Here is a 26,764-nt window from a genome sequence, read left to right as displayed (position 1 = left end):
TTAATTTAAATTATTCGAATTTAACAATTATGCAACAAATATCTGTTTGCTGAGCTTTTGAAAAGTTATAAATATTCATTTTTAAAAAAAATTACTTAATTTAAAAAAAATAACTGTTTCTCAAAGCTCAAAGATAGTTTTTGCGTATTTTTAAAACTTTGACGACACACATATAACTTCTTTAATATTAACAAGAATAAAGATTAGTCAAATAAAAGCTGCTATATTTTAAAAGTGCCTTTTTAAAATACGTCTAATAAAAATTACTTTACAAAATAAACGGATTTTAAAAATTTGAACAAATAGGCTATAATAAATAGCAATGCATAAAAAGTATAAGTTAAATCTTTTTAAATATAAAAGTTTTTCAAATGTGAATTAAGTATTGTACCTTTAGTTTTGTAGTGAATATGTTTATGTCGCTATGACAAATTTGACCTAAGGTTACACTTTTTTATAACTATGATTAAAAGCCTAATATGAAACTTCATGTGTACCCATCGAACGGCATTTTTTTGTGGTTCTTAGCCGGGGACTATTCACTTTATGTAGATTGATTAACGCACCTTCCCTTAATAAGCAATCATATTAATTTCCCGCAGAATTTTTTGTGCTTATATCAGCATTCTCGCTTTTGATATCCCCATTTTGTCACAAAATCTTTTCGATCAGCAGAACATTTAAACGTCAGGATACTTCATGTTGAAAAATCTTTAATCGTAAGTTACTCCCTTGTCCCTTCGTCCACTTTTACTTGTTATGTTTCGTTTTTCGATAGTCAATTTGACTAATTTTCAGAGCTAGATTAAATTAAATTAATTTAATATTTCAAAACTAAACTTTAAATATTCGCAAACTATACAATAAATACATATAATTTGCCATTCTCTCATGTTAATATAATGGAAAAAACGTCTTATAATATTAATCAAAATTTATACCATCTAACTTTCGAAAAGTGAAACGTGATAAGTAAAAGCAGGCGGCGGGAATATTTCATCCAACTTGTAGCTCAGTATGCTTTTGAAGATAAAGTACTTGAACTCTATATATCTGGAAGTAAGACAAAAAGAATGCATGCAGTAGGTGGAGCGGTAAATTTATGCAGCTAAAGACACGTGCCAACCAACGAGGTTATCCAAATACACTTGTTAGCTCCATTGCAAGACAGACAAACGATGATTTAAAATAGGTACGTGTCGGTTCCTTAGCATGTCTTATTCTCTTCATCGGCCTTTATTCTTTGGTACTTGTAAAAACAAAGGCACCCTCTTTTTATTGGTGATATAATTCGGCTCTGATAGTTCTCTAGGTTTTCTTATGTCATTTGTTGGTTATTAAAGAACTTTGGAGCTTAGATAAGTTTGAGGAATTTCATTTCTTCACTATTTGGAAGCTGAGTCAAAGTGTGTTTTACTTTTGAATTTCAAGTAGAGGCCAAACAAATCTTGACAATGAAGGTTTGTTCTGGCCTCTTTTTTTCTTTTTGTCTTTTCGACGATTTGAAGTGTGGTTCTTGGAGACATGTAGGTCATGTATTTTCATTAAAGTTGATAAAACATCTTCAAATGGAGCTTTACTCTCTTGTAGAACAAAACTATTACTCCCCCGTCCAAATTGTTTTGACACTTTTCGCTTACGAGTTGTTCGACCATAAACTTTTTATGTCTTTTAAATTATTAATTATGTTAGACTTATATCACTTTTTACGTAGTTTCCAAATATGTAAATTTCATATATCAAGTAGTTTTCAAATATGTAAATTTCATATATCGGTATAGTTAAGTATAGTAGTTAAGTGATTTTTATTTAATGAAAAATAGAAAGGTGACTTTTAAGTTTATGGATATAATTAAGTGATTTTTATGTAATGAAAAAAGTGACTTTTGTGATTTGAGCCTATAGGTGATTGACCTTCCATGAAATTTACTCGAGCTTTACCCTAACTTTCCAAGATTTTCAGTACTTTGTTGAAGAAATAATTGAAAATGTTTGGGTAATTTTCAGCTGAGTTTTGAAACATGTGGTGTTGGGTCCTAATTTTGCTTTCAAATATTGCCCTATTACGGCGGGGCAATATGGTGAATCAGATTTTTTTGATTAGCTCCTACTTTGTTTTTGTCATTGTGAACAAATAAGTAACGGGCCATTAAATTTTCACCAATCATGAAGAAGGAAACCTCTTAAAATGAAATACACTTTCCGTCCTAATTTTGTGATACAAATCCTAATTTAGGTGATATTTCCAGAAGTGTACTTTGACCAACATGTTAAAATGTTCGTTTTTTGGATTGAATTTAATTTTAAAATGACATAAGAATTGAATTGAGCTTCGAAAATTAGCCAAATTGACTCTCAATAAGCTCTCCCATAAATTGGGACATAAGCAGTAGTTTATTTTACATTATCATGTCAATGAAATAATGACTACGTAAGTATTAGTACCTGCTACAGCAGCTTAAAACACACTAATAGCCTACTACTGCATTTTTAGTTTATATAGGTTGAACAAAAAATGCGAAACTAAAGTACAAATTGAGTAGCATTTAATTTGTTGGTGTGAGGTCAGTGTATATTGTTTTTTTTTAAGTTTCAATCGACATTTGCATGTGAAGGTTCATGAGAAAAGGTCTCACTCTCATGCAAGTGATGAGGAGAAGACAAGAAAGCAGAAGGCAGAATCCGCGCATTCGCCAAAGAAGGCGAAAACTGAAGGCAATGATAGTAATGGAAAATCGAGTACTGACGATGTGGCAGCCGAATTCGAGAAGTTCTGTAGAGCTACAAGCGAACATCTCTCCATCAAACAAATGCGTGAAATTCTCGAAGCCAATGGCCGGGATGCTTCCATAGCTGATGACGCTGTTGTCCCTACATGGTTTGTCAAATGACCTGTTCCTGTATTTTGAGAGTAAACAAAAAAATCTTCGTATGCCTTTAAATATTTTAAATTGTTAATTATTTTTACTCCCTCCTTAAAAAGACTGTCTTAGTTACTGGTTGGAAACTATTTTGGACTACTATATGGAACATATTTGGACAGTCAAATGACCATAATTTTTTCAGATGGTTTTTGAATCGTTAATTATTGTGACTTATAGTAGTATTTATTATGTAGTTTTTAAATATTTAATGTTTATCCGAATTCGTAGTTTTTAAATATTTAATGTTTATCCGAATTCACACGGAACATTAGTTAGTTTGACCCTCGTAATATGAATCAAAACCCTCTTTTCGGGAAAGAGGGAACCAAAAAGAGGGAGTATGTAGTTTGTATTTCCGAATTCAGAAGTTTGGCTCTCGAAATATGAACTTTTATCACATAAATTAGACTAACCCTCGTAATATGAATCCAAACCCTCTTTTCGGGAAAGAGGGAACCAAAAAGAGGGAGTATGTAGTTAATCCAAACCCTCTTTTCGGGAAAGAGGGAACCAAAAAGAGGGAATATGTAGTTTGTATTTTCGAATTCAGAAGTTTGGCTCTCGAAATATGAATTTTTATCACATAAATTAGGACAAAGATTGGGACAGAGGGAGTATTTGTTATGTTCTCATTTTGGATAAGTTAAGTTCTATGCATGATTGCAGTGTAGAAGCTATAGCGGGCAAGATACCACAATTCTTAGGACCATGCTTGTTATGGGATACTCCCTCTATTCCGCTTTCTGTGACATACTTCTCTTTTTAGTCCCTTCAATTTTTGAACGAGACATCCCTAATTAGGAAACTATTATCAACGATACATTTCTAAATTTGGAAACTATTATTGAACCATACAATTCTGAAATTGGACATTTAACTTTACACTTCTGATTTTAACCTTGATGAGTAGCTTTTATAACCATACTAATTTTATGGCATGTTGAAAGCCACAAGTTTAAGAAGTGCTATAGTTACACATATGGTATGACCTGTTTTAGATCACAATTTTCAAAATTCTTCAATTCTTTCCAACTCCACGCCAATTCAAGTCTGTACACATAGAATTGGAACATAAGGAGCATTACCTATAATAGATTAAAAGATTGTACACAATCAGTTTAAGGCTTGAACTGGCACTTGTATAAGGGTCGCTAACAAAAGCTGAAAGGAGACCCTCGAGGAAGAATCTTTATACAAGTTCGACACGTGTAGGTTGTAGTCACAGTTTTACCTGTTATAACAGGTTAGTTATCATATGCTTAGTTATCAAACTATGCTTGTTATAGAATGTTACCTATAACAATGTTACCTCTAAGTACAGTTTTAAAAACCGGGGGAAAAAAAAACTATGCCTCTTAATTTAAGTGACCTGATATGCAGATTAAAATTTCTGAACACTAGACTTTCCGTGTTTGTATAGAACTGAAAATGCTCTTTTTTGACAGTCTTCAGACATTTTCCATTCTGTAGTTCTTGCTGTTGCTGAATTTAATCTTCAGACTTGCTCTTTCTGTACAGCCAAGACATTCTGTTTTATGGTCCTCTCGGCGTTTGTCCAGTTTGTGGTGGCGCATTGGAGTTTTCTGGAGACGGTTATCACTGCCATGGAGCATATAGTGAGTGGTCTAGTTGTGTTTATAGCACTAGATCTCCACCAAGAAGAGAAGAGTCTCTAAATATACCCGAATCTGTTGGAAAAACTCCGGTCTCCGATGTAATTCTTCTTTACATAACTTGCTGTTTAATCCGGTATGACGATCTTAATTGACAGTTTTTGCATGTTAATAATCTCATAGCTGCTTGAGAAACATAGAGATCCGAGAGGTCGTCCCAAGCCGCATATACAGGCGGCAACAGATAAACCGTTTGTAGGAATGGTGATTTCTCTTTCAGGCCGTCTCTCTCGAACACATGTATGTATACGTTATTTAAGTGAATCAAATTATCATTTCGGTGTAATACAAATAATGTAAATAACTTCTTCTCTATAGCAATATTGGAAGACGAAGATCGAGAAAAATGGAGGGAAAGTGGCCAATTCTGTTATTGGTAATGATCTAAATCTTACTGTTTGAATTTGATGCAATGATTTAATTGTTCCTAAAAACTAAAAGGTCTCCTTTCGGCAGGCGTAAGTTGCCTTGTAGTTTCTCCATCAGAACGGGACCGCGGTGGCTCATCTAAAGTAGCTGAAGCAGTGTATGCACATCTAAAAATCTCCATGCATTCAATTAATTTAGTGATTATATCTTACTGTTCGGTGTGTTGTCCCTCAGGGAGAGGGGTATCCCGGTAGTGAGAGAGGCTTGGTTGGCCGATAGCATCGAGAAAAAACAAGCTCAAGCATTAGATGCATATGATGTCGCGAGTGATATCGCGGCCGAGGGAAAAGGTCTGGCGCTTGATCAGCAAGATTCCAGTGTTGTAGCACTTGAAACCCTAGCGGCTGAGGTATTGCAAGCTTTTGAATTCTATGTTCGGTTTCTGCGAACTACTTGTTTTCCAAAATTGTTTAACATGTTGCCTTTTCTTGGTTGTAGCTTAAAGTGTTTGGAAAGAGAGGTGTGCATAAAGACAGTAAGTTGCAGGATGAAGGTGGAAAAATTCTAGAGAAAGACGGCTTACTGTACAATTGTGCTTTGGTTGTTTGTGATCAAGGGAGGAACATGAACGAGTACGGCTCAAGAACTATATTTTTAATTTTTTTTTTTTATAAGTTCAATTTAATGACTGATAGAATGTTTAAAATGGTGTAGCTTCTGCATTATGCAACTTATTGTGGTGCGAGAGAACGGCTTGTACCTTTATTACAGAAAGGGAAAAATTAATGATAGCCCCAGAGCAGATGACAAGCTGGAGGAACGGGAAAATGTGAACGATGCTATCAGAGAATTCGCAAAGCTCTTTGAAGAACTGACAGGAAATCCGTTTGAACTCTGGGAAAGAGAGAAGCAGCTCGAGAAGAAACACATGAAGTTCTTCCCTATCGATATTGTGTGTGCTCTCTTTGCTTCCTTGAATCAAAGTATATTTGGTGTTTCTATTATTTATAAAGGAGTGGTCACATGGTGAATTTTTAGGATGATGGCATTGAAGTGAGGCACGGAGGGCTCGGCCTTAGGCAACTTGGGGTTGCTGCTGCACATAGTAAGCTTGATCCAAACATAGCAAATTTTATGAAAGTCCTTTGCAGCCAGGAGATTTACCGGTAACGCCCTTAAAGACTACTGCTCTCTCTCTCTCTTTTTTGTACACGTGTAGATGACTTGATAATTGTCCGTTGAGTGAAGGTATGCTTTAATGGAGATGGGATACGATTCACCTGAGGTTCCTATCGGGATGGTTACTGATCTTCACTTGAAAAGATGTGAGTTTCTTTCCTTTTGTGGGTCCTCGGTTTGCCATTAACATTATAAGAAGTTTACTTTTTAACTGAATAGGTGAGGAAAACCTCCTACATTTTGTGGATAAACTGAAAGCTTCAACGGAGACGGGAAACCAAGCGGACGCTATTTGGGCCGATTTCAGCCAGAGATGGTTCACTCTCATGCCAACTATAAGGCCCTTTACATTTAGAGACTATGGAGAACTTGCAGACCATGTAAATTTCATATTTGTGGAGCTTCATTTTTTTCGTTTGCAGGTTTTGAGTTTCTCTCATAGACCGTTAAGTTGAAAATATATTGATGTGTTTCTCTCGTGTTATGCAAATTTAGGGTGTTTCTGCTTATGAGACTATTCGAGATATCAATACCGCATCCCGTCTTATTGGAGATATGTCAGGCTCGACATTGGACGATCCTCTTCTCGACCGTTACGTGAAGCTAAATTGTTCTGTTTCACCCCTAGAGACAGACACAGATGATTACAAAATGATAGTGAAGTACCTGGAGAAAACTTATGAACCAACCAGAATCGGAGAAATCGTAAGATAATTTCTCTCAGCCTCAAAAAGTTGATTCTTTTTGGACATTCTGTTCATAATGAATATGTTGAATTATCTGTTTTCTTTAGAGCTATGGTGTATCGATCGAGAATATCTTTGCTGTTGAAGCAAGTGCATGCCCATCTCTTGATGACATCAAGAAATTGCCTAACAAGGTTTTGCTATGGTGTGGTAAGTAATTCTTGGATCAAGATTCAATTTTCTTAGCTATTGAATGTTTCTGCCTGTTAAGGAAAAATATTATCGATACAAATGGATCGACCTTGAAATAACAATAAGTACATTACTTACTCTTGCTGACAGGGACAAGGAGTTCAAATCTATTGAGGCACTTGCAGATGGGGTTCTTGCCTTCAAGCTGTTCCCTTCCTGTACCAGGATACATGGTATGCAGGGCATATAATATTGTTCCTGATGAAATGATATCGTATTATTTTCTGTTCTCTCTTCGTTTCGGGTAATGAACACGTTGGTGCTTATGTATTGTTTCTGCAGTTTGGAAGAGCTATCGTCTGTTCCGACGCTGCAGCAGAAGCTGCAAGATATGGATTCACAGCTGTGGATAGGCCAGAAGGTTTCTTGGTTTTGGCTGTTGCTTCACTAGGAGAAGAAATCCAGGAGTTCTCTAGTCCACCTGAGGTACTATAGAAAATGATACTCAAGCTATTTTAGATCTTTTAGCAGGTGAACTTTCTTACTTGTCCGATGAGGAACTTACTTGGTATGAGTTGTCGGCTGCCCTACCTATCATCCTGTGTCTCAACCAACTTTTCCCTCGTCTCGGAATCTCTCTTTGGGATATTGAAACGTCAATTCGTAACAGTACCTACACATGCCAAAGAAAGTACTTCCTTCCCCTACCCTCACATGCATCAGGTGCCTGATTTACATTTTTGCACTAATGCAGGACACTAAATCCATGGAGGAGAAGAAGATTGGAGCGAAAGGGCTAGGCAAGAAGAAAACTGATGAATCAGAGCATTTTGTGTGGAAGGATGACATTAAAGTACCTTGTGGAAACTTGATTCCATCAGAGCATAAGGATAGTCCACTTGAGTATAATGAATATGCTGTATATGATCCACAACAGGTACTTAGAATAAGTATATAATGACACTCTTTAACTAAGTTTGAACATTATGGTGTTACTGATATTATAAATGGTTGGTTTGTTGTGTAGGTAAGCATAAGGTTCTTGGTGGCGGTGAAATTCGAGGAACAGGATGTGGAGTACGATACAGCTGAGCCCGAGGTATAACAGAGAAGGGAAAAAAGTGGAAAGACCAGAGAAGAGGGCTGTACATGGACATTTTGCCTATATTCTCTTTATCAGACTTTGTTATGGGATTTTGTAGTATAGTACTTTTTGGGCACAAGATGGAAGTGGTTTTGGTAAATGGTTGGGCACAAAGTTTGTTTCTGTAGTGATTGGTATTGACTTCTATCTGTAGGAGATGGTGGATCTGAATCTGTTTTTTTGTTGTGTATATATGCAAACAAGTGCTGCTAGAATCTTTTCAGTATTTACTATTAGATGAAGTGCTATATATGTTCTTAGCTTGACCTTTGCTGTAATATGGTATTTTGCTGTTTGTTTCATCTTGGGTTCCAATGTGAATACTTTTATCATCAAGGACATTGAGGCTTACTTATCTATATAAGGAAGGCTATCAACAAATTCAGTTATCCTCATCTTTGATTAAATTGATCTCTATCAGTGAGTCAAGCTCAACATCATAAGAAGGTTTCATCAAAAGAAGATTTTTATTATCAGAAGTCATTTTCATCAAAGCTTAATGAAGTACTTTTGACTTAGAGATTCTCCAAGCAAGCATTCTTATTAACACATTCACCTTTATCCATCTTGTTATGCACATGATGTATCAAACTAACTTCACCAAAAACAATTGAACATATTTTACATATGGTACTCTTGAGTCGAGGTCTATCGAAAATAGCCTCCTCGGAAGCCTATACTGGATATGTTGTTGTTTTATGAGTAGCAGGCAGTTTACATGTGCTACCTCGGAAGCCTATACTGGATATGTTGTTGTTTTATGAGTAGCAGGCAGTTTACATGTGCTACTGGGTTAAAGTTACTGAATCCGATCGAAGTTAAAGTTACTGAATCCGATCGAATTAACTGAAGCATACAAATTCATACAAATTTTTATTAGAAGCACATTAATTCACAATTTAAATTAAAGCTACTGAGATCGACTGACAACGTTCACATATTTTCAATTAGCATAAGAAAGAGAAGTATGTCAACTTCAAAATATAAAGCAGGTTTAAATTGGCTTATATCAAAGGGCATTTTACATAAATGACTACATTTTAGGGGTTTAAAATTGGGCATAGCTATATTTTCAATATTTACATGGCGTAGCTACTTTTTCTTCCCTGTAGTCGTTTATTTTTCCGTTGTATTCATGAAATGACTATCTGTATTCATAAACGGGCTCGCTATATTCATGAATATACCGAGTAAAACTGAATACATAAAAATATAGATACATCAAAATTAACAAATCTAAAAAAGCTCAAAAAAGTGAATACAATCGCCATATTCGTGAATACAATAACACCAACCACTAGTTCCGGCAGATCTATCGACAAAAAAAAATGAATACAATCTAAAATTTTAACAAAAAAAGCTGAAAAAAGTGAATACAATCGCCGTATTCGTGAATACAACAACATCATCCACTAATTCCGGCCAGATATGCCGGAAATTTCATAACAACAACAACAGCCCTTCGCCGGAGTTTTGTGGCCAGATATGTTGTGTTTGGGCATAGCTCCATCGTTGCGCCGGCTAGTTTGTGGCGGCATGGAGGTGGTGAAGATGGTGGTTTCACAGCTACTATGGCTGGGTTGGTGGTTTCACGCCCACAAACTACCACTTATATGTTGTGGTTCGTCAACGTGTTGTTGATGGAGTTCGCCGGAGCACCGCTTTTTCACCAGAGAAGAAAGGGAAAAGGGGAAGGGGCTAGCAGTGGCGGTGGTGTGAGAGATGGAGCAGTGGTAGTCGCTGCCGGAGTTTTTACCCGCTGTGGGTGTCGGCGGCTGAGGGAGGAATAAGGAGAAGAGAGGAGATTAGGGTTTTGAATAGTTACATTGTGTAATTGATATACAAATTTTAGCTATGAAAAGTAATTAAGTCAAATTATAGCTACTAAATATAATTACCTACTAATAGTTAGTAGCTATGCCACGCAGATTTGTTATTTGTTTTTTTTTGTTTTTTGTTTTTTTATATTTTCCTATATCAAAAGTAGTACTAGTAAGACCTTTTTTGTTTTTTGTTTTTTTTTGTTTAGTACAAGTAAGATTTGTTATTGTACCTTGGTCTTTACATGTGAGTTATCTCCGCCCTTATCAACCTTAAGTGCTCGTTTGGTACTTAGTCAAAATTATCTCGGGACTAATTTATCTCACTTCTTGGGATTATTTTATCTCATCTGGGAGATGGGTTAAAATAATAAGTGGGATAAGGTGGGATATCCCACTCTTAGGATAAGGCTTCATTTTGTACCGTGTTTGGTGGGAGGTATAAATTTATACCTCCTACCAAACACGGTATAAAAAATTAGTACTGAGATATCCCAGCCTATACCATGCACCAAACGACCCCTAAAAGTTTCTTGATGTTGCCACTTTATTTTCTTGCCTTTGGCTGCAGGTGACCTGCACCATTTTAAAATACGTATATGGTTTTAAAAAAGGGAAAAATTCACTTATAAACAATTTATGGGTCAAAATTACATATTTATAGCTCATATTTTAAATTACAAACCTACAGCCCAACATTTCATGGCCCAATTTGAATATTAACCTTTATACAACAATATACAACTTTATATACCTACTGTAGACAATGTATACACCTTGTATAAAAGTGTATAATAATGTATAAGACTAGTATACAATATTATACAAACTTATACAAGTTTATACATCATGTATAAAGGGTATTTATACACACTTCTACACTGTATAAAAGTGTATAATAGTGTCTATAAGGTGTTTAAACACTTACCGGAACCCTAGATCTGGCGACGGCGCAACCACTATCAACGGGAGATCTGGTGTAGAACGGTGTAGATCTGGTGGTAGATGAAGAAGACAAACTTCTCCGGTGGAGATCCGTACAACGAAGAGGACGCCGGTGACGACCTCTCCGGCGACTTCTCTGGCAGCGTGAAACACAGCGTCAAACGTCACAAAAGTGACTTCATCAGGGTTCAAATCATTGGCCAATCTAGTTATATCCGAGCTGTACAGTGACGGCGCAACCACCGATGACGGCGACGGGGTGTTGACGAGAAGGTGAAGGTGATGACCGGTGGGTTAGGGATTTATGGGCCTGTTTATACGTTCCTATGATGGTTCTATGGTGTTTAAAGGTGGTTGAAACAGTGAGATGGTGGTGGAGAAAGGGTAGGTTGCTGGTGGCTGTTTGGAGGGGAAACAGTGGGAGACGCCACCGGTGGATCGAAGGCTATAGCATGTAAGAAAACAAATATGAGCTAAAACGGCTAATTATTTTACCCAAATTGACATACAATGTTATTTTCCCTATTTGAATTTATGTGAAAAAAGAGAACTTCTTGAAATTTGTTATGTTAAATACGCCATGAGATTTTTGTAATTATAAAACTATGTCATTAAGAGTAAAATATGAAGTTTAAGTTAATTATTTTCAAATATAAAAATGTAATTCTTTTTTTTTTTAATGAAATAATGAGAAATAGTCTCGCATAAAATAAAACAGAGAGAGTGCTATTTTTGAATGCAAATTTCGTAGTGATTGACATCTACGTTTTCATTGTGACTAGTTTAACTTTAAAATACAATAAATATAAGTAGTAAAGAAAAGGTAAGATTTTTATGGAGTACCCTATATAGATATATTTAACTTGTAATCACATTTTAAAATTTTTTGCATGCCTATTCACTTCGGAACAACTTCAATTGCATATGATTGAAGTTCAAGTAAAATTATTTGAATTCAGCCATATATAATCGAAATTTAAGCAAAAATAGTTGGATTTAGCCATATGAAACTTCAGACACTGAATATCTAAAGTTATTTAAAAAAAAGAATAGACTTACGAATTTGAACATACTGCGTATATGACTTACTTGGTGATTCCAAAATCGGGTCTTTGTGCACTTCGACCAATGAAAAATAATTTATTGTATGCTTAAGCTAGCCAGAACATCACCACCAACAACAATTTGCCAGTGTAATTTAACAAGTTGAATTTGGCATTTCAAACCTTGTGCCAGACACCATTGGTTATTTTCCTAAAACAAAAAGGGTTTGTTGTGAATTTTTAAAATTTTATGATGTCATGCCACAATAAGAAAATTGTTTGTTTCCTTAAACGCAGCCTTTACTTCCACAAACATTTCCCTGTTATTCAATTCAACGTTCAAACTCAGCAATTTGGATTCTTTCAAATGTTTTCTTCTTCCGTAATCCATCTCCTTATTACCTTCCATCTCTAATATTCCCTTCTTCTTCTTTTTTTCTCCCGCATAGTGTCCGATATACGTATTTGAGCTCGATTATATTCAAATTATCATCGAGAGCCCATTCGGGGAAAGTTTATTTTTTTATAGCTTGAATCCAAAAATTCGATTAAGGGAGTAACAGCTTCATGCGCTACACCACAAAAATCTTCCTTAATCTAACACTTTTTTTTCTAAAAATCGACTTTTTTGAACACCCTTTTGAGTTCTGATCAAAACCCACAAATTTTCTTGGATAAATTTTATGTTTTTTTTTCTATATGATAAAAAATGTATAGCAATTTTAAAGAGCAAGCAATTGAGTATGTTAGACAAGCAGTACAAGAAGACAATGCTGGCAACTATTCCAAAGCATTTCCATTATATATGAATGCTTTAGAGTACTTTAAAACTCATTTGAAGTTATGAAAAGAACCCTAAGATTAAAGAAGCAATCACTCAGAAATTTACTGAGTATTTGCGCCGGGCCGAGGAGATTCGGGCCGGGCTGGGTGAGGGTGGACCCGGCCCGAATGGCTGTGGCTGCTAAGCCAAAGACGAATAAGCCCGGCCCGAATGGGGAGGAAGGTCAGGATCCTGAGAAGAGTAAACTTAGAGCTGGGCTTGATTCAGCAATAGTTAGAGAGAAACCTAATGTGAAGTGGAATGATGTTGCTGGATTGGAAAGTGCTAAACAGGCTTTGCAGGAAGCTGTTATTTTGCCTGTGAAGTTTCCTCAGTTTTTTACAGGTGTGTGTGTGTGTTTTGCTTTTGTTGGATTTGTTTGTGTTATTGCTACATTTTGTGACTCCTTCCGTTCCCAATTTATGTGAAGGTGTTTGACTGAGCGCGGAGTTTAAGAATGAAATGAAGACTTTTAAAACTTGTGGTCTAAAATAAGCATATTTAGGAGTAAAATGGAAAGTTTAAAGTGAAATTGTTACTAAATGTAGAAAGGTGTGACTGACTAAAAAGGAGATAGTGTCACATAAATTGGGACGAAGGGAGTAGTAAAGGTTGTTAGATTGTTACTAAATGTAGAAAGGTGTCATTCTTCACAGGTGTGTGTTTTGCTTTTGTTGGATTTGTTTGTGTTATTGCTACATTTTGTTAGTAAAGATTGTTGCTTTGATTGATGGTTTTATTGTGATTCTGAAGTAGCTTAGACACATTTATTGTTTTGGGGATAATTGATAAAGGAAGTAGCATTAAGATGTTAGCGTCGCTTGGTTCATGGACTAGTCGTTATACTCCATGTGTCCCAATTTATGTGATGGTGTTTGATTGGGAACGCAATTTAAGAATAAAAGGATGACTTTTATAACTTGTGGTCTGAAATAAGCCATAGATAGTTGGTTGGTTATAAATCTACCTCGTTAAGGGCAAAATGAGAAGTTTAAAGTTAAATTGTTAGTAAATGTAGAAATGTGTTATTCTTTTTGGGACTAATTAAAAAGGAAACAGTGTCACATAAATTGGGATGGAGGGAGTATTATTTTTTCTCTACCCTTTATTGGTGTAAAATCAATGATTGTGTATTCTTGATATTTAATTCTTATCCTATATCTCTCTGTTGAGCAACTATAAATAGAAGCCAAAACTTGTTAATTCCTCAACAACAACAAAAAATCCCTCTATCTACTACTCAATTTCCTCAATCCCTTTTATGCTCTCTAGGGTTTCTATCTCATCAGCAGCAGCAGCAGCAGCCGCCACCGCTCACCATATTCTCTTCTCCTTGTTCCATTTTTGGATAAGATTTAAACCTCACCAAGCCTTATATAGACAATGGCTATGCTTTGTTCATCCTTCCGAAAGCAAGTATGTTGTTAAAATGAACATAGAGAAACCAACTTATCATACAGTGCTACTGTACGGGTTGCTTCCTGTTTTCAAGTTTAACATCGATCTTCATTTCCCGATTTCTCTCGTGTAATGAATACCATTGAAGACCGACGTAGACTTGAAAACAGGTACAACCTCGCAGATTGAAGTGTATGATAAGTTGGTTTCTCTATGTCCATTTTAATAGCAAATAAGAGGGCATTCCACATATTGCATCTTTTCTTAGGATCTAAAGAGGGTTGCATGTTGAGAGCCCTGATTGACAGTGTGATAAATAGGATTATTGCTGGTTGAACTCTTATAGGCGATTCTTGTGCATGAATTCCTCATGAATATTTGGCATTCTCCTTATTCAGCTTCATTTTCAGAAATCCTTGACAGTGTGTTTTGATTTGTTTTACAGCTTCAACCATTTTGTTAGGTTGTTCAGAGCTTTGAGGAAGGGCGGAACCACTTGGTGGGAAGGGGTTAAATGAACCCCTTCGTCCGAATTTTTTTCTATTTCGTGTGTAATTGTTTTACAAAATAAAAATGATATTAGAATTTCTTTTGAATCCCCTTGATTTGAGAAGGATGTGTGGCTCAACGGTCAAGGGGGTTCAAAATTTGTGGGAGGGTGCGTGTTCGATTCGTGGTGTTCCTTTGACCACCAGTCACCACGGTCCCACAGAACTCCAGCTACTTTTGTTCTAGTCTTCAAATAGGAGACCGAAACATTACTTGTGACAATCAGGGGTTGCTTAGTTGATAAAGCACCTCCACCCACGACCGGTAGGTCCAGGGTTCAAGTCATGCCGGAGGGAAAAGTGTTGAAACACTGTGGATTCTCCAAAATGGGGAGTAAAAAATAGAAAAACAACATTAGTTGTATACCATTTGGATGAATACTTTATTAGCCATTGTTTGCCAAATTTCCCCAACATAAACATGTATCCTCATACTACAAACTTAGTAAATTTAAGTTTTTCTTTAGTGATTTCCTAGTTATTTTGACTTCTTCAACATAAAGACTGCAATATCTTCATTCATAGACAAGCTCCTGTTTGACCATATATTTTGAAAGTAGTTTTTTAAAATGTTTTTCAAATCTGTTTGGCCATAAAAGTTTGGGAGATTTTGAAAATCAAATCTTATCCCAAAATCTGCTCCAAATCTATTGAGTAAACACATTTGGGTTTTTGGGGGGTAAAGGAAGTAGCATTAAGATGTTGGGCGTCGTTTGGTTAATGGACTAGTGATAGAAGGATTATTATACTTATTATGCAGTGGGAATTACATTATGTTGCAAACTAAACGCTATATTAGTTATGCTGAATTTTTATGCTAGTACTCCATCCGTCCCAAATTTATGTGAGATGTTGGCTGTGTACGGAGTTTAAGAATGAAAGGAACACTTTAAAACTTGTGGTCTAAAATAAGTTGTAGATAGTTGTGTGGCTATAAATCATCTCATTAAGGATACAATGCGAAGTTTAAAGTTAAATCGTTACTAAATGTAGACATGTGCTATTTTCTTTCTGGGACTTACTAAAAAGGAAAGAGCTTCACATAAATTGAGATGGATGGAGTAGTAAAGAGTTGCTTTCGTTGATGGTTTTATTGTGATTCTGAAGTAGCTTAAACGCATCTATTTTTTGGGAGTAAAGGAAGTAGTAATAAGATATTAGGCATTGTTTGGTTCATGGACTAGTCATAAAGGAATTATAATACTTATTATGCAGTGGAAATTACAGGTAGGTATACAGAGTGTTATGTTGCAAACAAAACACTATGGAGTCCTCTCTCTGTTCCAGTTTATGTGAAGGTGTTTGACTAGGCACAGAATTTAAGCAAGACTTTTGAACTTGTGGTCTAAAATGCGCCATAGATATTTGTGTGCCTAAAAATAATCTCATTAAGGGTAAAATGGGTATTTTAAAGTTAAATTGTTACTACTAAATACTAAATATAGAAATGTTTCATTCCCTTTGGGAATGTTTAAAAAGAAAGAGTGTCACAAAAATTGGGACGGACGGAGTACTTATTATGCAGTAGAAATTACAGATAGTTAGACAGCGTGTTATGTTTCAAACTAAACGTTATATTAGTTGTGCTGAATTTTATGTTGGGTATTATTTTTTTCCTTGACCCTTTATTGGTGTAAAATCAATGATTGGGTATTCTTGATATATTGGGGAGAGAAATGTAGAAAAAATTTCACTTATATCATAACTGGGGTTGCATGGGTTCCAATAGTTCTAGCATCTATGTGAAGGAGTTTGAATCTTTACCTATTGTACATTTTAAACCCTTTCAATATGGGGAACACGAAGTGCCAGTTTAGAATGTGGATACCCGAATATGAGTATGCTTTCTGTTGAGCATGTTGAAGAGTTGTTAGATTATTAGTGATGTTGTGGATGAGTTATTTGCTCTACGCTCTAAATGTCTCTTAACTTTTTTCATTTGTGTGTGAGCGCACACATGTGTGTTTTGAAATGTCAAGTTTGGCAAAGAAATGGGTGTATCCTTCACAGATACCTATGACCGTAAGATATCATTGAAACTTGCCTTTTCCATGTTGAAGACAGCGTGACTACATGTTTGTGAGAAAATTGTCTTCTATAGTTGGGGACTGATTGGTTAATTTCTAGAAACTAGAAACAGCTGGCTGTCTATTTTGAAGTACGAGAGTTAAACTGGGAGTAAATCCCAAATTTTGAAATTTCTCTGTATAGTTGCTCACTTGCTCCGAGGATTCATGTTAAGCTCCTCCTAGTTCAACTAAAAAAAGTTGTAGCGGGATAAATATCATTAAGGCAAAAAACTTGCGAGCATTATGTTCCTTTTCTCGTTGTGGTACAGTAGAGATGGTTGAGTAGTTTTGCTATGTGTGCATCACGTAACTCAAATTGTTGGGTGCTTTGTTCACAAAAATTTGAGTGCTTTTTTTCTCCTTTCTCATTTCCTTCAGGCAAGAGGCGGCCATGGAGAGCCTTTCTTCTCTATGGTCCTCCTGGGACAGGGAAGTCTTACTTGGCCAAAGCTGTTGCTACTGAAGCAGAATCCACTTTTTTTAGGTATTTGACCTCCTACATGCAATTGTTTTTTTTGTTTATACTCTTCTCCATTTTACTGCACATCGGAGCTATCAACTTCAGATATTTTTCCGGATTCACTGCAGCTTTTATTTGAAAAAACCAAAGTCGGTATTTAAATTGCAAATTTTGTACATCATATCATCTGTCATTAGTAAAAAAGAACGTGAACAAAATGAGAATCTGCTTAGCTGCCCAAAAAATTATAAAGGAAAATTAGAAAACCAATACATAGAAGAAGTCGGGGGAGAAGATGCAACTGATTTCTGCCATTTGGTTGTTAGGTTCTTTATTCTATTTCCTGTATAGTTCTTTTGGTCCTCCTCATAATTTTTTCCTATATAGTTTTTATGGCCTTTCTTTCCCATAATTTTATTTGATTTTCCTTTTCTTCTCGTAATTATTGTTTTAAAATAATCTGGTGCCTGAGTCAAAAGAATCAGAAGTAGTGAAGAACGTAAAGGACTCAGTTTTAAATTATAGTATATGTTATCCAAGTCGGCTAGGAGAGGTAGGGGGCTAGCCTCCTTTCCTCTTCTAGTAGTATTATTTAGTAATCGCATAGTTTCTTTTTCTTCAATGTGTGTTACTGTCTGATGATTCATTTGCTTTATATCTTGCTATTTTGCTGTCATAGTTGCTTCAAAAACTTTTCTTTTGAACCGAGGATCTATCAGAATCAACCTCTCTACCCCATAAAGGCAGGGGTATGGTTTGCGTATATCCTACCCCTCCCCGGAGTGGGGTTACACTATGCATGTTGTTGTTGTATCCTTCTTGGAGTGTGGGATGGTGCATGTGTCTTTGTGCGAAGTTGGCTGACGTAAGCCCCTTTATATGCTCAATACTTTCAGAATGTTTATTTGGTGTTAGAATCTTAATTAATTCCTGCAAATTTACCATCTTGGTCATGATCCATGAGTAAGGGCCTAGTAGTTTCATGGGTCTTGCTTCTTGTTTGTTATAAGAGGTCCTTTTACACATAGTATTTACATTAGCTCTATTTTTGTTAAGTCTTTATGGTTTTTGTTCAATAACCGTGGTGGCTGAGCCAGCTTGCGCGCACCTAGACAAATTCTACGGGGTATCTGCTACCTCCCACCAGCACATGTAGTGGGTAGTCCATCCGCCAAGGCTTGTATTGATGGGAAGAAAGCACCTAGTGTTTGGGTTTTCTTGGGCACCTACTTTCCATAAGGTTCTTTTCCTCCAAAGATGTCATATCTGGATTGCCCCCGTGGTGGTGTGTCACTTTCAGAGCAATGCCATATTGGACAGAATGTGATGTTGGAATTGGTTGATAAACACACTCTGGTATCCAAGGGTGTTGAACGTGTTGATATACATACTCTGGCATCCAAGGGTGTTGAACGTGTTTATATACATACTCTGGCATCCAAGGGTGTTGAACGTTTTGTTTTGGTACCAATTCTGTAGAGCAGCCGCCCTCATCAAGGAATACATCCAGCATTAGTCATAATATCAGTGACTTTGCATGTGCATCTTAGGAAGTATTCGGGATGTGAAGGCTATAGTATAGCATATGGGGATGACCAATAAACCAGTCTTTTTGGATTTTATGGTTCTGCTTCTCAGCTGGTATCCTGGTTTTACCACTTGATGAAATGATCTCGTATGTTTGTTGGATACATCTCACTTCTCTGTCAACGCAAGTGCTGCTAACCGATAATTGTTAAGATCAGATCAGTACATCATGCAATATTTTGATGTAGAGAAGAGTCAAATTAAGCTTTCAGCTAAGGCCTTGTTTGTGTTGCAGTTTCAATAAAAAAATCGAACTTACAATAATAAACATTTAGTAGGGTAGGATTATACGAGCACGATTCATGAACATGTAGAGCTTTTGCTTCGTAGAAGTTATTCTTTAATAGCTGTCCCGTCGGGGTTATTGGGATGCCAAACATTTCTGGAATATGGGTGCATATAAGTGTGAGTTGCTTGCATGAATATAGTTGTGTATCTGTTCTTTGTCAGCTATTTTCTCAGTTTCCCATTTTCCAGAACTTAGGCTGTAAAGTTGGGGAGTGCCAACTGCTATTTTCATGCAGTGTCTCGTCATCAGATCTTGTATCCAAGTGGATGGGTGAAAGTGAAAAGCTGGTTTCAAACCTTTTCCAAATGGCTCGTGAAAGCGCTCCTGCCATTATATTCGTTGATGAAATTGATTCCTTGTGTGGGCAGCGAGGAGAAGGATACGAAAGTGAAGCTTCTCGACGTATTAAAACAGAACTCCTTGTGCAGATGCAGGTAATTGATCTATCATAGCTACGGAGTAATTAAAGAAAAGAGCAAGAGAAATCCCCCGGCTAAAGATGTCTTTTTCTTATATAATTTGTTTTTTCAGGGTGTAGGACACAATGATGATAAAGTTCTTGTTCTTGCGGCAACAAATACACCTTATGCCCTAGATCAGGTATAGAATGATCTGCAGTATAAAGTTGTGGATCATAGAATTTTTTTGCTGACAGAAATTGTCCTCTACAGGCTATACGGCGAAGATTTGATAAACGTATCTACATTCCTCTCCCAGATCCGAAGGCTCGGCAACACATGTTCAAAGTAAATCCTGTTCTGTGATTCTTCTTGGAAAGTGAAGTTTAAGGAAGTATACTGCAATTCCACTTGTCAGAGCTAGAGTTATTTAGCAGCAACATAAATAATGTGAGATTTGTAAAGAATGTAGTATCTGGAAAAAAGTTTGAAAAAGAGTATTTAGAAGTTGAAGTTGTGTTTGGACACGCATTTGAATTTAAAAAAATAGAAATTTTGTGAGTGGAAAAAAATTTCACTTGAAAAACAGGTCAAAATCACTTTTTCGAACTTGAAACTCATCTTCAAAAAAAAAAAAAAATTAAAAAATCAGTCCGATTATAACCAAACGCTGTTTTGAATTTATTTATTTTAAAAAGGAAAAAAATTCATGTCCCAACGGGAACTAATAGATTGGCGTGTTACACTTGCAGGTTCATCTAGGCGATACACCCCATAACTTGAGCGAGAGTGACTTTGAAGACCTGGGCCGTAAGACAGAAGGTTTTTCTGGTTCAGATATTTCTGTTTGCGTAAGTCTAGAGCCTATGAATTTGACTTTTATGCCGAACATGTTGTTTGCTAAACACTCAAAAGGAAAAAGGGGGGCAATTCCTCTTTGTTTGCCTAATATATGAATATACTTACTCTTCTTGGACAGGTCAAGGACGTGTTATTTGAACCTGTACGTAAAACGCAAGATGCTGTGTATTTTGCTCAGGTTTCTAATGGTACCTGGATTCCATGCGGACCAAAGCAACAGGGTGCTGTGCATACGACTATGCAGGAGCTTGCTGCAAAAGGACTTGCATCCCAGGTAGATACTCGGGATACATTTATTGTTCAGGATCATTGCCATAATTAATTTTTACTTGGCTATAAATTTTATCTGGAATATATTGGTTCTGGAAATTGACTTCTTTCGAGTCACTAGTAATTCGGTAACTAAATGTGATTCTAATATAACGGTTTGCGCATCATATGGTAATGTTGAACTAAAACGTAAGAACAGATTGTGCCTTACTGAACTACGTCTTCCGCCCACCCCCCAACCCCCCCCCCCCCCCCCCCTCCCCCCCACCCAAAAAATAAATAAATTAGAAGCTGATATTAGAATCACCTAGTAATATTTTAGTCTGCTGAAGTTCTGGTATGGCTTTAGATAAATTGTCCTCTTAACTGGGCGGGACTAGTTAAACAGCTCGCTGACTGATGCCTTTGCAGATCATCCTGCCACCCATTACAAAGACAGACTTTGATAAGGTTCTCACTCGTCAAAGGCCAACAGTTAGTAAATCCGACCTTGAAGTGCATGAGAGATTCACAAAGGAGTTTGGAGAAGAAGGTTGAAGAAATTGATGCATCACCGGTAACTGCTATACCTGGAGTTGCCATGATTTATGTTCTTTCAAAGGCTGAAAAATTCGCGATATTCAAAGGCTCTTCAAAATGGGAGGTTGACATTGTTTACGTTCTTGGATTGTGTTAGTTTAGCTTTGCATGTATTATCACTGTCAAGACAGAACATTGCTAATATATTCATTGTATGCCTTTTACGATTCTATTTCTAATCACTTTGTAATCATTTCATGGCCATTCCTACTTACCTTCTGAAGTTACCTCAAGGTGATGACTCAAAAGTAAAACACAAGTGTACTCGGAGCTCATGGCTGGTGCAAGCTTCATCTTCAAATGGATCTGATGCGAGTGCGTGCGCGCGCAATGATTTTGAATTTATGAATAATGAAAGTCACTAATAATCTCGTATTCCATGTGAGCTAGTTGACCTTGATACAGCCCCAGAGAGGAATGTGCTCATGAGGGCACCACCAGATGTTGTATATGTTGTATATAAACTTCAGGATCTTCCGTTGCGCAAATTTCCTGAGAAATTAAGTGATAAGCACGTAGGTTTAGGGTTAGACCGGCAACTCCAAGAACATTCAACCATAAATCGGTTACTATTACAAAGAAATGCAACCTATATTTATTATTCTCAAAAACATTGGGTGTGAGTAGGTCAGACAGGTTTATTCTTAACTTAAAACCTATATCACTATGGTTATTAGGATAAGGAAGATGCATGAAGACTAGACCATAATCTGAATGCACATGGTTTATAAATACATGTGTCTTATAAACAAATCATATTGATCTAGTCATGCCATCAATGCTATTCAATCTCAAGTTTAAGTTCAAATCTGCTCTTTCCAAGTTCCTTTTGAATTTACTTGAACAATGTAATTGAAACTTTTTTAAATAGAAACATGAAGTACAGGATAGAATAAACAACTCATCCATCATTCATAGGAAGCAAGAATGACAGCCAAACAATACAAGGTACTCAATAAGATCAATCAACGATCCATCATCAAACCAGAGAGTAAATTTATTTAGCTCATGATAGCCGATAGGAATTAAGGACATCATTTAGAATCTCTGGTTAAAACCCTTGTCTTGTCAAGAACCCTTTTGTCTAGAAGCCATACAAGACTCCTCTAAGACATCCTAGAAGCCTCCTTCCTCTCAGATAAAGATGTCCCCAACGGTAATCTCCAGACAAGAACAACTTTTACTATTGTGATTTTTTTGGTGAGTTCGCTCCGGAGGGACAAAAGAGTGACGCTTTCTATCAGTCAAAAGTACATATCGCCCCCATGCTCCCACGGTCCGCTTACCAAGGAACAGAAACGAGGGAACCATGGTGGGTTTCAAGTCTGATGCATACGCGCACAAAGGTCAGCAAAAGGAAAAGCTTGATTCCAGCACATATGCGCTAGGCTGCTATTCCAGTTTCTTTTTTCCTTGCCTTTGCAGCTACTTCCCCATAAGCAATTGAGTTTGAAGCTTCATGTTACCAGTATCTATAATAAAAGAAAAAAAATAGTGAGGAATCAGTCATTCTTTATAAAAGATAAGGGAAAACCTGAGATAATAATACTCATTAAGTCAATATAAAGGCGACTCATCAGTTAGATAAACTTAATGCAGCGATGCATAAACATAGTAAATGGCTCTAACCAGTACCTGAATCACTATCACCACTGAGAATATATCTGGAAGAGGTTATTATGGGGTAGCAAGAGATCTCTATAGTTTCAGCTGTTTGTCAAAAGGCGTTACTGAATGGTCCTACCCGGACTACGAACATTTCCACGTCCTTCATGAGTTTGGCATGATCAAGGTTAGATTCTAATGAAAACATAATCAGAAAGAAGGTTAGAAATCAAAGGGCTGCTAGTTGATCATCATCGTTGAGTCTTGGTAAGCGACAAGAGGCGCAGCTGCAGGAAAAACCTAAACCTCCCTCAAATGAATCCTTCTGATATATATATAAGGCAGATCAGTGTCTGTCAACTGTTCCTAATATTGGCCAAAATGACAGCTTTTCTATCCCTCAGTCCGTAAATAGAACCTCTCGACTCCCCATATATCTGAAGCTGGAATATTCTCTGTTTCTTCCTCTTGACCATGCACTATCAAAGTTTGAATCCATGAACATAACAACCATTAGTGATAATTGAGTGCAACTTTGGATACAGGTGTTCCAAAGAGCTTGAATTCACCAATAATCACCACAAGAGCATAGACCTCCTTCGAAGTGATGGAATCTGTTTGAGTCCCTGACAACGATTTCCCTTCCCTCTATCTTTGATATTAACTTAATAACAGTATGACAGTCACCACAGACTCTGAGATTCTTCACAATCTGGATGGGAATTCCCGGAGATGTGGCAATTAATCCAAAAGCAATAGCTAACCTTTCACTATGCCGAGAAAGAATAGCTTCTTTATGTTCATCTTCCACATCATGAAGAACATAATTCATATCCGGTTGATATCCTTCATCCTTCAATCGGACACTTAACTCATCAAGTTTCATGTATATATTATCAGATAAGGGATGTGAAACATCACCCGCCATGAACGAGTAGGTCTTGTTTTTAACCTCAATCCAACTATAACCAATCTCTTTTTTAACTTTTCTCACATCCATTAGTTTCCTTACTTTCGCTCTTTCTTGCCAATCTCCAGTTGCAGCATAAAGATTGGATAAAAGGACATATGCAGATGAGTCCTGAGGCTGAAGAGAAATAAGATTCTCGGCCGCACGTTTCCCGAGCTCTATATTTCGATGAACTCGACTTGCTGCGAGGAGCGTACGCCATACAACTGCACCAGCAGGAAATGGCATTTTATTTACAAGATCCATGGCTTTATCAAGCATTCCAGCTCGGCTATACAAGTCTACCATGCAAGAATATATCTCCATTTTTGGTGAAATATGAAAGTCGTTTACCATCATGTCGAAATATTTTTGACCTTCATTTAGCAGTCCTGCATGAGTACACGCAGAGATAACTCCAATGAACGTTATATTGTCCATATCTAAATTCCTTTTCCGCATTTCCTCGAATATCTTTAGAGCTTTTCTGCCATTACCATGTTGAGCGTATCCTGATATCATCGAGTTCCATGAAACTAAGTCTCTTACTTGTTGTCTCTTGAAAATCTCATTTGCACTTTCTATGTTTCCTCTCTTAGCGTACATAGTTACCAACGCACTGCTCACACATAAAGCATTACTTTGACCTGATTTTATTGCGCTTCCGTGAAATTGTTTTCCTTGCTCCACTGATGCCATGGAAGTAACACACGCATTAATAACACTCGAGAAGGTAAACTCATTTGGCCGGACCCCACTTTTGGCTAATTGTCGGAAGACTCTGACAGCACCTTGAATGTCTCCTTTTTGCGCATAACCAGATAACATAGCGGACCATGCAATAATATCCTTCTCATCGATCTCTTCAAAAACTTTTGAAGCCTCGTCAGTATTTCCAGCTTTCACATAAGCGTCTAACAATGCAGTTCCTACTGTAGGTGAGCCCTGGTACTTAGTTTTTATGACTTCTGCATGTACTTGGAAGAGCGAAATAGAGGGATGAGCTGCAAGAATAGTTGAATAAGTGAAATCATTTGGTTTTATGCCATCTTTTTTCATTTGGCAAAAGAGATTCGCCGCTTGCTCTGGTCTATTATTCTGCATATACCCTCCAATCATTGCTGTCCAAGAAACCACATTCCTGAATGTATGAATTATAGAGAATAACTTGAAGGCATCATCTGTCTCCCCACACTTAGTATAAGAGACCATGAGCGCGGTTCTAATATTGTTGTCTAAATAGAACCCGTTCTTCGTAACCCGACTGTGAAGTTGTCTTGCAAAAACCAATTCTTTAAGGTTAGTACATAATTTAACAGCTGTAACATAAATTGATCGCGTCAGTTCCACACCTGCAAGTAGAGGTGGCAAGGTTAGCCCATGATAAAATGACCCGCCCCAACTGTGACCAGCCCATTTGGCTGATATGTAGCCAACGTTGACCATGATAAATCTTGTCAAAATATTTTTAAAATGTCATTATTTTAGCTTGATATGTTATATATAATCATAATAAAGAAAAATAATAATTGTATTAGGTACTAAAAAATTATAAAAAAATAAACAAAGAAATTAAAACTTAGTAAGAATTGGGCGGGTTGGGTTATGACCCGCTTTTTAGCCCAAGTAACTTTTGGGTGGGTTAACTCAACTCATTTTAACTTGCCCAAATTCAGCCCTACCCGCTCATTTGAAACTCCTACCTGCAAGTCTCATCATGTGGAACAACTTAAGTGCTTCAGAATAAAGCCCATTAGTCACCAAACCAGCTATCATGCCATTCCAAGATACTTCATTCCTATTTTCCATACAATCAAACACAGTTGTGGCCTCTCTAACCATCCCTGACTTCAAATACATATTAATCAACGAATTTCCTACTGACGTTATCGCCTCAAAACCACATTTAATAACCATAGTATGCACTTGAATCCCCTTTTCAACAGCACATTTTTCGGCTAAAACTCCAAGAACTGTCGCGAAAGTAAACGCGTTCGCCTTAACTCCTTCAACTAACATTACACAAAACACTTGTAACGCTCTATCAACAAGCTTATTACACGAATAACCTGAAAGCAATGAAGTCCAAGTAACAACATTCTTGTTTTCCTCCATTTCATCAAACATTTTCTGACCTTCATCGACATTCTCCGTTTTCATGTACATATCAACAAGTGATGTCCCAACACTAACATTATCAAAATAACCTGATTTTACACAAAGACTATGCACTTGTTTACCAAACATTACATTAAACAGACATGTCGAAACCTTCAATATACAAGAAAGGCTTGATCCATCAATCAAGAATCCGTTACGATGAATACCCACAAACAAATTCAGTGCCTTTTCATTGAAACCATTTCGAGAATACTCAAAAAGCAAGTGATTGTTTAGAAAAACTCTTTCAGGATTTTCGTCGAACAGGTAGTGTGCATTGGGATAATTTGAAGAATCAGTTGATTGAATTTGAGTGTTTTGTTCTAAATTAATGGCGTATGAATGAGAACAATAATGGGTGTTTAATGGATTCTTGAAATGAAGGAAAGGCCAAGGCCTTATTTTTGCCAAACACGGTCTTAGAATCATTGTCAGTTCGTTGGATTTACCAGTTGGAACCGTTGGAACTGAAATTTAAACAGTACTTAAATGGTCCAATTCACCTGTTTTCTTTTTCTTTTTAATCTGTTTTTAGAAAAGAATATTATTTTATATTTTTAATACTAACCTATTATAATTTGTTTGGCCAAGTTTATTTTTTCCAAAAAGTGTTTATATTTTTTTTTAATAAGTGCTTATTTTAAAAAAGTGAAGTATTTGGTCAAGCTTTCAGAAGAAAATAAGTGCTTCGGTTTGTTTGGCCAAGTTTATTTTTTCCTAAAAATATATTTTTTTTAAAAGCACTTTTGAGAAAATACACTTTTTAAAAGCTTGGTCAAACACTAATTACTGC

General features: G+C 36.6%; 2 protein-coding genes and 1 pseudogene across 3 annotated transcripts; 2 read left to right on the top strand and 1 right to left on the bottom strand.

Annotated features, from left to right (window-relative positions):
- The first annotated feature begins 1,267 nt into the window (after positions 1-1,267).
- On the top strand, positions 1,268-8,445 carry LOC132600577 (protein ADP-ribosyltransferase PARP3-like). 2 transcript variants are annotated; one of them, XM_060313839.1, is made up of 18 exons: positions 1,268-1,460; positions 2,616-2,878; positions 4,443-4,638; positions 4,721-4,837; positions 4,916-4,973; positions 5,054-5,123; positions 5,201-5,375; positions 5,465-5,598; positions 5,681-5,918; positions 6,005-6,132; positions 6,215-6,291; positions 6,365-6,525; positions 6,641-6,850; positions 6,939-7,041; positions 7,174-7,256; positions 7,366-7,509; positions 7,778-7,960; positions 8,051-8,445. In XM_060313839.1, the coding sequence occupies exons 1-18, from the start codon at positions 1,455-1,457 to the stop codon at positions 8,126-8,128; spliced, it is 2,424 nt and encodes an 807-aa protein (XP_060169822.1). In that variant the 5' UTR covers positions 1,268-1,454; the 3' UTR covers positions 8,129-8,445. The 2 variants fall into 2 exon arrangements, with proteins under 2 accessions (XP_060169822.1, XP_060169821.1); XM_060313838.1 differs by having other exon boundaries at positions 1,268-1,526.
- A 4,132-nt stretch (positions 8,446-12,577) lies between these two features.
- Positions 12,578-21,450, top strand: LOC132600576 (protein SUPPRESSOR OF K(+) TRANSPORT GROWTH DEFECT 1-like; annotated as a pseudogene).
- Positions 21,451-22,032: 582 nt separating this feature from the next.
- LOC132600575 (pentatricopeptide repeat-containing protein At2g27610) lies at positions 22,033-26,449 on the bottom strand. Its single transcript, XM_060313837.1, has 3 exons — positions 25,515-26,449; positions 22,893-25,163; positions 22,033-22,729 (listed from the first exon to the last, which is right to left on the bottom strand). The coding sequence occupies exons 1-2, from the start codon at positions 26,398-26,400 to the stop codon at positions 23,428-23,430; spliced, it is 2,622 nt and encodes an 873-aa protein (XP_060169820.1). The 5' UTR covers positions 26,401-26,449; the 3' UTR covers positions 22,033-22,729; positions 22,893-23,427.
- Between the last annotated feature and the right edge of the window lie 315 nt (positions 26,450-26,764).

Source organism: Lycium barbarum, chromosome 6, assembly GCF_019175385.1.
Source record: "Lycium barbarum isolate Lr01 chromosome 6, ASM1917538v2, whole genome shotgun sequence".
In the NCBI taxonomy this organism is placed as follows: domain Eukaryota; kingdom Viridiplantae; phylum Streptophyta; class Magnoliopsida; order Solanales; family Solanaceae; genus Lycium; species Lycium barbarum.
The sequence above is the reverse complement of the archived record's forward strand: the minus strand, read 5'-3'. Positions and strand labels throughout refer to the sequence as shown.

What these genes read in the sequence shown, in the direction of transcription:
- LOC132600577 (XM_060313838.1), top strand. Translation starts at nt 1,455, where the DNA reads ATGAAGGTTTGTTCTGGCCTCTTTTTTTCTTTTTGTCTTTTCGACGAT. An exon ending in AGTGTGGTTCTTGGAGACAT is followed by an intron (nt 1,527 to 2,615) that starts GTAGGTCATGTA and finishes TTGCATGTGAAG; the next exon opens with GTTCATGAGAAAAGGTCTCA. An exon ending in AGTGGCCAATTCTGTTATTG is followed by an intron (nt 4,974 to 5,053) that starts GTAATGATCTAA and finishes TCCTTTCGGCAG; the next exon opens with GCGTAAGTTGCCTTGTAGTT.
- LOC132600575 (XM_060313837.1), bottom strand. Translation starts at nt 26,400, where the DNA reads ATGATTCTAAGACCGTGTTTGGCAAAAATAAGGCCTTGGCCTTTCCTT. An exon ending in CCACATGATGAGACTTGCAG is followed by an intron (nt 25,164 to 25,514) that starts GTAGGAGTTTCA and finishes CTCTACTTGCAG; the next exon opens with GTGTGGAACTGACGCGATCA.